The sequence below is a fragment of the Orycteropus afer genome, unplaced genomic scaffold (assembly GCF_000298275.1).
Source record: "Orycteropus afer afer isolate SDZICR_OR568_19922 unplaced genomic scaffold, OryAfe1.0 scaffold00309, whole genome shotgun sequence".
NCBI lineage: Eukaryota > Metazoa > Chordata > Mammalia > Tubulidentata > Orycteropodidae > Orycteropus > Orycteropus afer.
Genome location: NW_006921896.1, coordinates 2,700,624 through 2,714,212, shown reverse-complemented (window position 1 = coordinate 2,714,212; position 13,589 = coordinate 2,700,624). Strand labels below are relative to the sequence as shown.

General features: G+C 38.8%; 1 protein-coding gene across 1 annotated transcript in view; it reads right to left on the bottom strand.

Annotated features, from left to right (window-relative positions):
• Positions 1–11,572: 11,572 nt before the first annotated feature.
• Positions 11,573–13,589, bottom strand: part of PPM1K (protein phosphatase, Mg2+/Mn2+ dependent 1K) — a 16,574-nt gene continuing 14,557 nt past the window's right edge. The window contains exon 6 of the mRNA XM_007951697.2: positions 11,573–11,704. Within this exon, the coding sequence (XP_007949888.1) occupies positions 11,573–11,704 (132 nt within the window). The remainder of the gene's footprint in view (positions 11,705–13,589) is intronic.

The window sequence follows — 13,589 nt, the reverse complement described above, 5'->3', positions numbered from 1 at the left end:
AGAAGGACAAATATTGTATGAGTCCACTATTGTGAAAACTCAAGGAGAGGTTTACAAATGGAAGGAAGGTGTCTTTGTTGGTTAGCAGGGATGGGAGGAGAGGGGAGAGGAAATTGCTAGCCAAGTAAGAGACACATTGAGTTGTGTGAAGGGAAAGGCAATATACCAGAAACAAGTGACCAGCACAATAACACTAAGGAAAAGGAAGACACAAAGAGGTGCACAAAGAGGTTGTGGTAGTTCAGTTTGTGTGTCACCTTGGCTGGGCCTGGTTGAGTGCCTGGGCAGCTGGTGGTAGTTATTTCCCATGATGAGACTGGCAATCAGCTCCATGGTGGGGTCAACCATAAGCAGGTGAGTAGCTGCCTTTGGGATATGGTCTGCTTCCTGTATTTAAGGAGAAGCTTTGAGAATGGTCTCTAGCCTTTGGCACGCTTGGACCCTGCATATAGCCGTGTCATTGCTCAGCAGCCTGCTATGCCCTGCTGACCTTGGGTCTTACAATCGACTGAAGTTAATGGTCTGCCGTGTGGATTGGTAACATCGGGACTGTGCCTTTTTACTTGTCAACCTTGGGGCTTCTCAGCCTCAGCAGCCAACAGCTAGCTGCTTGAATGAAGAAATGCCTCTAGCTCCAGTGGGCCAGGAGCAGGAGGCAGAGCTGGACCCCAAGGTTGAGGGGCTTTCACCCAGCCCCTAGAGCCTGGCACTTTGAATTTGGAGTTAAAGCCTCCAAATTGTAAGAAAAAACTCCTGTTTGTTAAGGCCATCCTATTTGTGTTATATTCTTGTCAGAGTGACACTAGGTAATCAGAACAGAGGTACAGACAACAAAACTAAATACTTCTGTATACACAATACTACATTATCAGTAATAAAAAACATTAATCCATGGGTGGATACATAGATAGACAGGCAAAATGATCAGGTATGGGTAGGCAAAAGAGAAAATATATGAAAAAGAAAAGAAAGGAAAAGAAGTAAAATGATAGGAAAACCGATTTTCTCTGCAAACTTTCACTCTAATACAATTAAGACAAAAAGAGACAGGAAATCAATATTTTATTTTATTTTATTGTGCTTTGGGTCCAAATTTACAGAGCAAAGTTTATTTTACATTCAATAGCTTGTGTACTTTTGATTTCATGCCCTGATTACCATCCCCAACTATAGCAAACTCTCCTCCCCTCCCGTCCTTGTGACTATTCCCCCCACCCCGTGCCCTTCTTGACTATGTACTCCTGTCTATCTAGCTTTTCCTCTATGTGAATGCTGTCTCTCTGGTGCCCATGGCTGGTTGTTCTAAGGGGTGTGTCTCCCTACAATAAGTGGGTGCATCACTGGATTGGATGTTCCGCGTGTAGATCTTTCCACTGTTTTGCTGAAGGCCAGTCCATGCGAGTGAGTCCAATTCTAGACCCAAAGGGTAACCTGGGGCCATAGTGTTGGGGGTTCTGCCAGACTCTCTCGGACCAGTAGTTCTGGTCATTTTATTGTTTCTTAATTTTTTTTCCCACATTTTTTTCTCCCACTCTATCCAGGATCTCCAGTTTTGATCCCTTTCTGAGTGGTTGGCATTGGTAACCAGGCACCATCTAGTCCTTCTGGTTTTGGGGTCCATCATATCTTTGGACTAATTGTTTCCAGATACCTTTGATTTTCTTCACTCTTCTTTGCTTCAGATGAGAGAAATCAATAGTTGCATCTTAGATGGCTGCTCAAAAGCTTTTAAGACCCCACTCACTACTTACCAGAGTAGGTTGTGGAACAAGACTTTCATGTACTATGTTATGCCAATTGAGTATGACGTCCCCTGAGACTATGGTCCTGAGTTGGCAGGCCCAGTGATCAAATGATTTATTATATGGACAAATTTGCTGCAAAAGATCCCTTTAAAATGTTAAACAACAAAGATGTTACTTCGTGCTTGACCCAAGCCATAGTATTTTCAGTAGCCTCATATTCATGTGATAGCTGGACAATGAACAAAGAAGACTGTCCAGGCAGAAATCTCCTTAGAAGCAAGAATGTCCAGACTTCATCTCTCATACTTGGTCATATTGTCAGAAGGGACAAGTCTCTGGAGAAGGGTATCATGCTTGGCAAAGTAGAGGGTCAGTGAAAAAGAGGACAGTCTTTGATGAGATAGATTGACAGAGTGACTGCAATGATGGGCTCAAGCATGGCAATGATTGTGAGGGTGTCACAAGACCAGACACTGTTTTGTTCTGTTGTACATAGCGTCACTATGAGTCAGAACCAACTGGACAGCACCTAACAACATTTAGCTGCTAACAACAACAGGGTGGCTACTTCTTGTATTTTGTTATCTGCATGCATTTCCATCTGTACAGATATTCTCTAAAATCAGCCATGAGTTGGGAACTTAGACTCTACCAGGACTGAGGTGGCTTTTCCCAATTCTCTTTTTCTTTCTGGGAAGCACAAAAATGTGAGCATCTTCTCTTATCTTGCTTCTTTTAGAACACTCCATAGTGTGCATGTTATCTAGAAATGGTCTTGGCACTTTGACATGATAGCTCATTCCTCTCACTGAAGAGCCTGTCCATCCCTCAGTACAAGTTTTTAAGGAGAGAATCTGGTTGGTTGTTTACTAACTAAGGATTGACTCTCTTCAGGATCCTGTAGTCCAAACAATAAGAAGTCAGTTGGTATAAGCATGGGCATTGAAGTCACAATTAATGGGCTAAGTACAAGGGGTTCCAGTAGTGTAGTGGTTAAAGCATTTGGCTGCTAACCCAAAGATCAGTGGTTTGAACCCACCAGCCACTCTGTGGGATAAAAATGTGGCAGTCTGCTTTTGTAAAGATTTACAGCCTTGGAAACCCAATGGGGGTCACTATGAGTTGAAATCGAGTGGATGGCAGTGAGTTTGGTTATTTGGTTTGGTATTTGTAAGGGGAAGAAGGCCCTGGGTGATGCATACAGTTAGTCACTGGGCTAAAAGGCTGGCAGAGGCATCCTAAAAAAAAGACCTGAAGATCTGCTTCTGAAAAGTCACAGCCATGAAAACCCTATGTAACAGGTCTACTATGAAACACATGGGGTCTCCATGAGTGAGAACTGAATCAACTCTATGGCAACTGGCTTTCTGAGGCAGTGCCTGAGAATGAAGGTTTGAACTGAACAGAAACCCCTGTGGGATCTTGGACAAATCCCTCAATCTTTTACTTATCTGCAAAGAGGAGTCAATGTTTAGTGGATGCTGTGCTAGCTGTGCAGAAGTTGCCATCAGAAACTAATCCCCCAGCTTCTGGGAGTGCTGCCAGGTGACAATTCTCGTCTATCTGCCACTTCCGGCAGAAGACAGGCTCCTTCTCTTTCCACAGTCATGTCCTCTTTCCAATGACAGTTTGCACTCAATGACTGATTGATGTTGGGGTAACCAGGCCTGCTTTCTCCACCTAGCAGTTGGAAAACCCTGAAAGGACCTTCTAACTCTAGATCTCCCTGTGGAGGGATATGGGTCTCTGCTGCAACTGCATCACAGCTTTTCTCCCTCTGCCCATTCCTGCTTATTCCCCTTTCCTAGCACGGTTCCTAAGAAACTTCCTGCACACCAATCTCTGTTTTTGAGTCTGCTTTCTAAGGTGCCCAATCTGTGACTTTACCTTACTATCTCTTTACAGTATTTTTTTTTTTAATTGTGATTTGGGTGAAAGTTTACAGAACAAATTCAATTTCCACACAGCAGCTCACATGTCTCATGACATTGACTACAATTTACCACAATGCAACAGCTCCCCTCCGACTTCCTTCCTATAGTTACCGCTTCCCTGTGTCCTTCCCTCCGTGCACTCCTGCCTCCTGAGCTATGGCCCTGTGCACACACAGCCTTTCTATTCTCCCATGATTTTTCTCTCCAAGGAGTGTATCTACCTAATGTAAATGTTTACTTAATATGCCTGTCTTTTGTTTGGTTGGAAGCCGTAGGTGTGGGTTCAATTCCAGACCTGACAGGCAGCTAAGGGCCATAATCTCAGGGTTCCATCAGGCTCTATCAGACCAGCAAACCTGATCACTTTTTTTTTTTTTTCCCAAAATGATTTTGAGTTTTGTTACACATTGTTCTCCCACTCTATCCAGGATCGCTTACATAGATCCCCCTCTGAGTGATTGACAGTGGTAGCCAGACACCATCTAGTTCTTCTGGTCCCATAGTCATACAGGCTGAGGATCGCATGGTCTACCAGTCGCTTGGACTAATTGTTTCCGTGAATCTTTGTTTTTTTTCAATTCTTGTTTGCTCTGGATGAGGAGAGACCCATCATTGCATCTAGATGGCTGCTTACAAACTTTTAAGATCCTAGTCGCTACTCACCAAAGTAGGAGGTGGAACAATGTTTTGTGTAGCATGTTATGCCAATTGAGCTTGATGTCCTCTCTTTACAGTATTTTTGAAAGTAATAAATGAGATATGTGAAAGTGCCTAGGACACTCCCAAGGCACACTTACTGAAGGTTAGATCCCTTGGTTCTTACCATGAAAAGTTTTTGATTACTTCTATTGAGGCCTTTTAATAGCCTCATACGTATGTGGGAGCTGGACAATGAATAAGAAAGACCAGAGAAGAATTGATGCATTTGAATTGTAGTATTGGTGAAGAATATTGAATGTACCGTGGATTGCTAGAAGAACAAACAAGTCTGTCTTGGAGGAAGTACAGACAAAATGCTCCCAAGAAGTGAGAATGGCCAGACTTCATCTCTAATACTTTGGTCAGATTGTCAGAAGGGACCAGCTCCTGGAGAAGGATACCATGCTTTGCTTAGTAAAGTCGAGGGTCAGCGATTAAGGGGAAGACCCTCAATAAGACAGATTGACACAGTGGCTGTGATGATGGGCTCAAGCATGATAACGACTGTGTAGATGGCACAGGACCAGGAAGTGTTTCATTCTGTTGCACACAGGTTGGAGCTGACTTGACTGCACTTAATGACATTGAGGCCTTGTATTTTCTTAGCTTCTGCACATTTGTGTTGGATAAGCACTCTTCTTGGCTTGTTTACATTGTGCTCCCTTTTTCCTGTGTTCTGAATTAACTTGCAGGATTTGTTCTCAAAGTTTTCCCTTCAGTCAGAGCCAGCTTCATGAGTGTGTGACCTACGCAGTTGCATAAAACCAAAAACAAACCCACTGCCATCGAGTTGATTCCAACTCATTACGACCCCCAAGGTTATAAATCTTTAAGAAGCTGATTGCCTCATCTTTCTCCCACAGAGTAGCTAGTGGGTTTGAACCTCCAACTTTTCAGTTAGCAGGCCAATGCCTCAACCACAGCGCCACCAGAGCTCCTTGTGCAGTTGCAGTTGCAATTGCATAGGGCCCATTTAAAGGGTCCCACACTTAGCTTAATGCTCTGCAGTTGCTGTCTTGAAATAATAATTTTTTTCTTAATAATTTTTAAATAAAGGACCTGCATTTTCATTTTGCAAAATATGCAACTGGCCTTACATTTGGCCACCTGCCTCCTAAGACATGTTATAGGTCTCCCAGTCCTTGAGAGAGCTCTAGTGGCACCATGTTTAAGGCATTTGGCTGCTTACCAAAAGACTGCCAGGTCAAATCTACCAGTCATCCTGTGGGAGAAAGACGAGGCTTTCATAAAGATTTATAGTCTTGGAAACCCTATAGGCCAGTCCTACTCTGTTCTATAGGGTTGCTATGAGTTGGAATTGACTCGATGGCAATGGATTTGGTTTGGGGTTTCTTTGATCCTTGAAAGAATTTACCTTTGATGGTGACCAGACTCAGTGATTTCACTGATTACTCTTGCCTCCACAAATATCTTCACTTCATCTGTTCAGGTAAACATCTGGTTTAATTCACTTTCTTACTCTGGTTTCTCTGCTTCCTGACAAGGTTCCTTTAGGAAGATAACCAACTACCGTTTTTCCCAAGCCTTGTGCTAGACCTACCCTGGTGTCATTTAAAGAAATGCATAGTAGGTCCTCAGTACTCATCATTGGTACACTGACTTATTGGGCTTTTCTAAGTGATCATCTCTAAATGTTTAAAGTGGTTATTCTGTGCATTTATCCATACTTGCTCCAGTAATATTTATCTAGCTTGGATATAATTTAGCTCTCTACCCTATTGAAGTGACAAGTGTTTAGTTGCCATCTCTAGTATGTTCATCCATCTGTTAAGCCAGAGCTTATGGAGCATGTATGTGTCCATGAGAGCCTCCTATACATAGATGCCTAATAGGTGATATTTGATGGTAGTGAGTAGGTTTTCATTTTTGCTAATAGATAAATATGATAGAGGGAACATAGACTTTGAAGTCAAAAAGGCCTGGATTGAATTTTAGACTTTCCCATTATTAATTGCTTCAAGAATCCATTTCTTCACCTATCAAGATGAGAATCTGAAAGGTTTCTCTGCATGGTTGTCTTGAAAAATAAATGGGACAACATGTGCAAAAAAAAAAAAAAGCCTGGCACATAAGCAACCTCAATATTCATTTCTCCTTCTAATTTTCTAAAGAGGCAAGGGCTAGACTCCTTCATCCAGCACTTCTCATTTAGGCTTTGGATTTCTTTAAATGAGTTTCAGATTAAGATTCTGGACCATATCTATACTAACTTATACTCTATCATGGCATAACTGATCACCATCTAAAGAAACACAAAGGAGCAACTGCAGAGCATTAAATATTTCATTATTAAATACATTTGGCTTAATATTTAAATTATCTAAATGCCTCACAAAAATGAATTAAAGTATAATCCAATGCATTAATTTACTCAACAAACATTAATGATTGTTCCTCACTGTTAAACACACGGAAAGTGCCAAGTATGGAGTTTGAATGAAACAGACAGATCTGTTCCCATGGAGCTTATCACACTATCTTCAGGGCTACACTCTAGAAGTGTTGCTTGTGCCTGTGGAATGTGAAATATTTTGTTCAATCAATGACATAAAAAAATGCTTACTCTAAATGTATAATGTACTGAATTCCACAGTATCACTGCAAAACATCTGTTTCTAATTTCCAATGCAAGATTGTTGCAGTGAAATATATCACGAAAGTATTGAAACCTTAGGCAAACCATTGTGGATCTCAGCATGGCCTTTTTTCCTCTGTTGTTGTTGTTGTTATGTGCTGTCGAGTCAGCCCTGACTCATAGTGACCCCTCCTTGGGTTTCCGAGGCAGTATCACTACGGAAGGATTACCCAACCTTCCTTCCGAGGAGTGGCTGGTGGGTTTGAACCACCAGCATTCTGGTTAGCAGTCAAGTGCCTTAGCCACTATACTACCAGAGCTCCAGAAACCAATATACGTTTTGGGAGCAGGAAATAAAAGAATTTTGTTTTAGACTGTGGCAAAAGATTTTAACCATAAATGAACGTATATATATATATATTTTCAAACATTCCTCCAATGAGTTTTGACAGCAGCCATAATTTGGCTAGTAAAAACTTCCAACTATTCTTTCACTATTTCCTATCAGTGTTCATGGGGTCACATACATAATAAATGCTGGAAAGTCTTAATGCTGAATAAACAGAGTTGGATAAAACAAAGAAATGATTAATGATATACTTTATTAAAGTGGTATTTTGAACACTGACACATGATTTTGGTCTGCTCACAGTTACTTTAACACATACGCTTAAAAATTGACTGGTCAAAGCAGCAATTACATCAATTCACTATAAGAAGCACCATACATCCAAGCGGCACTTTGGTAAATGATAAAATAAATGCACACAAGAGCCTTTCAATAGAAATTACATGTAGTTTATATTGAGCTACTAAATTCTGTGCTGGAATCCAATGTCAGATATTTGGAGATTTGGGAAGAACTCCATTATTTCACAGCCCAGAGTATTCAGTATGGCCATCAATGGACCATTTCAACCGTCTAAGACAACAGGGGCTTCCAGAGAATCAATCTGTTTCTTCTCAGATGCCAAAAGCAACAGCCAGGTCATCACAGTTTGGTTTGTCCACCATGTAAAGACATGATGTTTTATTTCTGCTTAAGTCATCCACTTAAGTGAATCTAATAAAAACAATAAAATGAACCCAAGGAAATTTCATATCACTTTTAGACATCAGTATGAGAACCACTGAGGTGCACAAGGAAAACACAAATACACATTTGTTTAACTGTTCAGTGCTAAATTTTAATCATCCTATTCCCCTCCTCCCAGTCCAAAGGTTTTCTTACTATCATATTACTATGAAATTAAATCCACGCCTTTTCTTTGAAAGGAAACCAAATGTCCTGTTGTACGTTCAAATAAATGCTATAAGAGTTAGCATAGTCCTCTTCATTCTCTGCCAAGATTTTAAAAAGAGAAATAAAATCTCACTTTGGGTAGGCAATGTGTCTACAAAAAATCATTTGTTTTTTAGATCATGCTAATAGATTCTTCAAAATAAGTGATTTTTAAAAAACTGTAAGAATTCAGGAAAAGTTCACTTCAGAAAATAAAAAGAATCAAAACTGATCCCTCCAAAATGGATTTTTTCCAGAAAATACATAAGGTCAATTGACTCTGAAGAATTTAAGAAATATAAAGATCTGTAAAAAATGAATACTTTATGGAGAGTAAGATTGCATTTACTTTTGAATACATAAGCTACTTAAAAACTTGTAGTTGTGAGAAATCACAACGCTTTTAAAAAAATATTTTGTCAAATAAATTTTGGCAAATAAAGTTTTGCAACACTTAAAAAAGATGATTTATATACTATACATAAATGAAAGGCAAACATAAATACAATTGATTTAAGTTTTATTACATTAATATAATTTATGCCATACCTATACTCACATGGCAATACCCACGTGGCAAATTCACAGTTATAACTAAGAAAACTGTATTTAGAGCATTATTTTCAGCATTATTTGCAAAGTTTCCAGTAACAGAAGCTTAATATAAGTATGCTTATCTGTTATGGATTATAGCAATCTACATTTTAACTTATTCTTCAACATTGTGGCATGAAAAACACAAACACCAGTGTTTAACCCTTTAATCAAAGTTGGCTGGTTTAGGGTTTTACAAGTTTTCCAGGTAGAGCAGAGCAGAGTCCATCCCAGACCATAGTCCTTCAAATTCCTCTGTCAACCCAACAATCTACCTCAATCCATCATTGACTCTTAGGCTTTTTAATTTGACAATATCCTTCTCTACTTTATTTTTTAAAGTAAAATAGGGAAAAATAGTAATATGAAGAATTTAAGACAAAAATGAAACTTGCATCTGTAGAATGTTATTTTTGTGTTTATAGTCTTTGTTAGCCTGTTATTGGAAATTCTCCATACTACTAAATGTAGTTTCCATATTTCTTTGCAAGAGCAATACCATTTCCCAGCTTTCTTCCTCCACCTTTGGCTCCTCACTTCTCAAACAATGACAAGGAGACTATATTCTTTTCTGTAATATTTTTCCTCCTTTCATCTAACTTCCTTACAAAAAAGGGGGGGGGATTTATTTAGTGTTTTTTTTTGTTGTTGTTGTTGTTGCTAAATAAAGGACAATTCCTGATTAATATAGACAGGAAAATTCTAATTTTATTTTCTTCTATTCCTGAAAAGGTAAGGAAAAGATGTCAATATTTATACTGGGTCCTCTTCCTTCTAATAAAAAGCTGAAAGAAAAAAGAGAAATCAACTCTGAAAACTGGGAGTTGACGGTATATACCACCCTCAACTTTTTTTCTTAGTTTCTTTTTCTTTTAGGTCTACAACAAAACCGCATATCATCCTTAACACTCACATACTATTATTTTATAGGCAAATTATCAAATAGCAATGTGGCTGCAACATGCTGACTCTGTTCCTAGGTTTTCCAGGTGAATTACTAACCATAAAGTATTTTTCTACTGTCCTTTTAAATCTGTTTCCTCATCTGCCAATAACCATTTGTTCTACACTATAAGAAAACTGTCCTCAGCTTCTCTTATCAATAATTTAAAGCTAACTGGTAAGGAAGCTATGCAGGATTGTTCCCTTTGTTGTTGTTGTTGTTAGGTGCCAGTGAATCATCTCTGACTCATAGCGACCCCATGCATAGAAGAACAAAACACTGCCTGGTCCTGCCCTAGCTCCACGATCCCTGCTATACTTGAGCCCATGGCCGCAGCCACAGTGTCAATCCATCTCATTGAGGGCCTTCCCCTCCTTCATCGACCATCCACCTGACCAAGCATGACATCTTTCTCCAGGGAATGGTTCCTTCTCACAACATGACCAAAGCAGGTGAGACGAAGTTGGGCCATTCTCGCTTCCAAGGAGCATTCCGGCTGTTTGTCCTCCAGGACAGATCTGTTAGATCTTTTAGCAGTCCATGGTACTCTTAGTATTCTTTGCCAGCACCACATTGTTCCCTTTAATGTTATATTATTCCAAAACATTCATACATACAAACTACCACATATAACATATTTATATACTATGTAGAAATAAATTGCAGATAAAATTCCAAATGCAAATTTATAGATTCACATTTTAACAGGAAAAACATGCAGAAAAAAGAAAGTATGCTTTAACATTACTAAATTACATAGCAAACAAATATATAGAGCATGTCTTAATGTTTGGTTTAGGTTTCTTCTTTCTCAGAAGTCTTAGGAACGAGCAAAAAGAAGGCATAAATCAAGTTATGTCTACAGCAATATCATTGACTGTGGTATTATTTTTACTAACAAGATATTCATCTTCTTTACTCTATACAAAAAGTGATATACACATAGTATATACAAAACACAAACACTGAGTTAGAGATAGCAAATGAAAACTTTATACAAAATACTTGATACCGTCAGTATTTAACTTTGTATTGTGTTGACCAAAAGACTCTTAGTTTATGTATTCTTTTCTGAGATTAAGTCACATCTATAGAGCATTCTTACCTACAGAAAAATAGGAATGAATGATAGCAAGGCGCTGGTGACACAGTTGAAATATACAAGTATACCTGTTCATGTATATGCACATAATTTAGCAATGTTGTAGTATCTGAACTAATTTCTTTTGCATTGCTATATTTACCAGTAAGTGGTCCAGAATATACAATACAGTAACAGAGACCTCAGTTTTTATACTTAGTCCTTGGTTCAGATGTTAAAAATAAGCACTTGTAGGTAACACATTGAATAGCTGTCAAAACACTGACTAATTTTCAAGAACTAAAAGATAAGAACCTTTTCAAGTGAATGAAGAACAAAATTGACCAAAAGAAACCCATAGCTGCCTAGGAGTCTTAGAAATTAGAAATTTCACACTCTTATCAATTGCATCAAAACCACTTCTCATTTGCTCATGAAATCCATTATTCACTCACCTTGGAGACTCACAATCGCTTAATAACACATATCCTTACACTGATTTTGTTAAGCTGAACATATATACGATAGGTATTTATGAAACACTACTAAGTAAAGGATTACTAGGTTTACACTGACTTGTGTACTGATTAAGCGAGTCTTATGGTCACGCTAGTACAGGTGACTTTTTGTTCTTATCAGTTTCCTGACATGCTCAGTGAACAAACTACTGCACAGAAAATCTCAGTCCCAGCAAGCAATTAGGCCCATCGTCCACTGGAGGCAAAACTTCTGCTGAATGAGAAGTTGATTTCGGAGTTCTTGTATTTTCCCCAGGCACCAAAAGGAACTACTACCGCAGTACTGTTATCTTCTGTACCATATTGTATTGCCTACAAGATTTGGCAGGAAGGGAGAGAAAATTATTTGAAATTAGAGTTTATAAAAAGAGAAATCTCACAGTGAAACCATATGTGCAGAGTAGAAATGTTCCATAGAGTTTTCAAGAGTGTGATCTTTTGGAAGCGAGTGGCCAGGCCTTACTTCCCAGGTGTCTCTGATTGGGTTTGAACTGCCAACCTTTTGGTTAGCAGTTCAGTGCTTAACCATTTGTTCCACACAGGGACTCCTATATGGGGTTGCCATGAATTGGGATCAGGAGCTCTGGTAGCGTAGTGCCTAAGGCACTTGACTGCTAACCAGAAGGCTGGCGGTTCAAACCCACCAGCCACTCCTAGGAAGGAAAATGGGGCAATCTACTTCCATAGTGATACTGCCTCAGAAACCGAAGGAGGGGTCGCTATGAGTTGGGGCCGACTCAACAGCTCATAACAACAACATGACTTGGGATCAGCTCTACAGCAAATAACAACACTACCACAGAGAAATCACCCATTGTTTGGAAGGTCAAACTGGTTCTAAACACAGCTACTAACCCAATTATTTCATAATGTTTTGATTTCTTTAACCCTGTATTAATGTCTCTGTGACTTATTATATTGTACATGTAATAATAACAAAAAAAAAACGAATCCACAATTCCAACTCATGGAGACCCCTACTGGGTTTCCAAGGCTATAAATCTTTACAGAAGTTGACTTCTTTATCTTTCTTTCGCAGAGCAACTGGTGGGTTTGAACCACTGACCTTTTGGTTATCAGCCAAATGCCTTAACCACTACACCACCAGAGCTCCTTAACATGTAATAATAGATGACCTAAAATAACAACTATATCAACTACATTCCAGTGTAGCACTGGCAAAAGAAACACCACTAAGTTGCTAAATGATATGTGGCACCTGAAGAAGAAAATATATGTAAAGCATTTAACGTAGGCCCTAATACACAGTAAGGCCTGATAAATGTTAGTTTTCATCTAGCAATTCTGCTTCTAGGAACTTAGTCTAAAGAAATAATATTCCAAGAAAATGGATGTGCATAAAAATACAACAATAAGAATGTTCAGTATACTCTTCATAAAATGGAAAAGTGGTAATAAACTAAATCTTCTGCATTAGAATTGTAAATCAATTTTAGGAACTAATTCAAATACAAAATGATACAATTGGAACTGTAAGAAGTAGTTGGGACTGCACTTGACATCAAGTGTATTTTAAAATACCTCACAGCATGAGGCTGAAGTTATGAAGGAAAGTTTGATAAAAATAGCTGATGAAAAAAGCTTCAATCAATGAAAAAGTTTTACAAGCAAATTAAATGATGGGAAAAAAAAAAAAGAAACCTGACAATGTTGGACAAAGTGTTAATATACTTAAAATATAGGAGGTTCATATAGGAGCTCTGATGGCATAATGCCTAAGGCATTTGACTGCTAACTAGAAGGCTGGCAGTTCAAACCCACCAGCCACTCTTCAGAAGGAAGACTGGGCAATCTACTTCCATAAGATACCACCTCGGAAACCCAAGGAGGGGTGGCTATGATCACCATGAAAATAATAAGCATGCTAATAAATATTGGGCAAAGAGAAAAATAAACATCAAATCAACAAAGAAGAAATACAAATAGCTAACAAATCTACGTAAAACAGTTAACTCCACTAAAAAAGAAGAACAAAAATTTCAACCTAAAATCTGATTTTCTACCTATCAAATTGGTTAAAAAAAAGGTGTAAGAATTTGCAGAATCACAAGCTATAAAACATAGCTAGTGAAAGTATAAATTGATGCCCCTAGCTGCCCTTCAGGTCTGGAATTGAACCCACAACTGTGGTTTCCAGCCAAACAAAGTACAGGCATGTGAGTTAAACATTTACCTC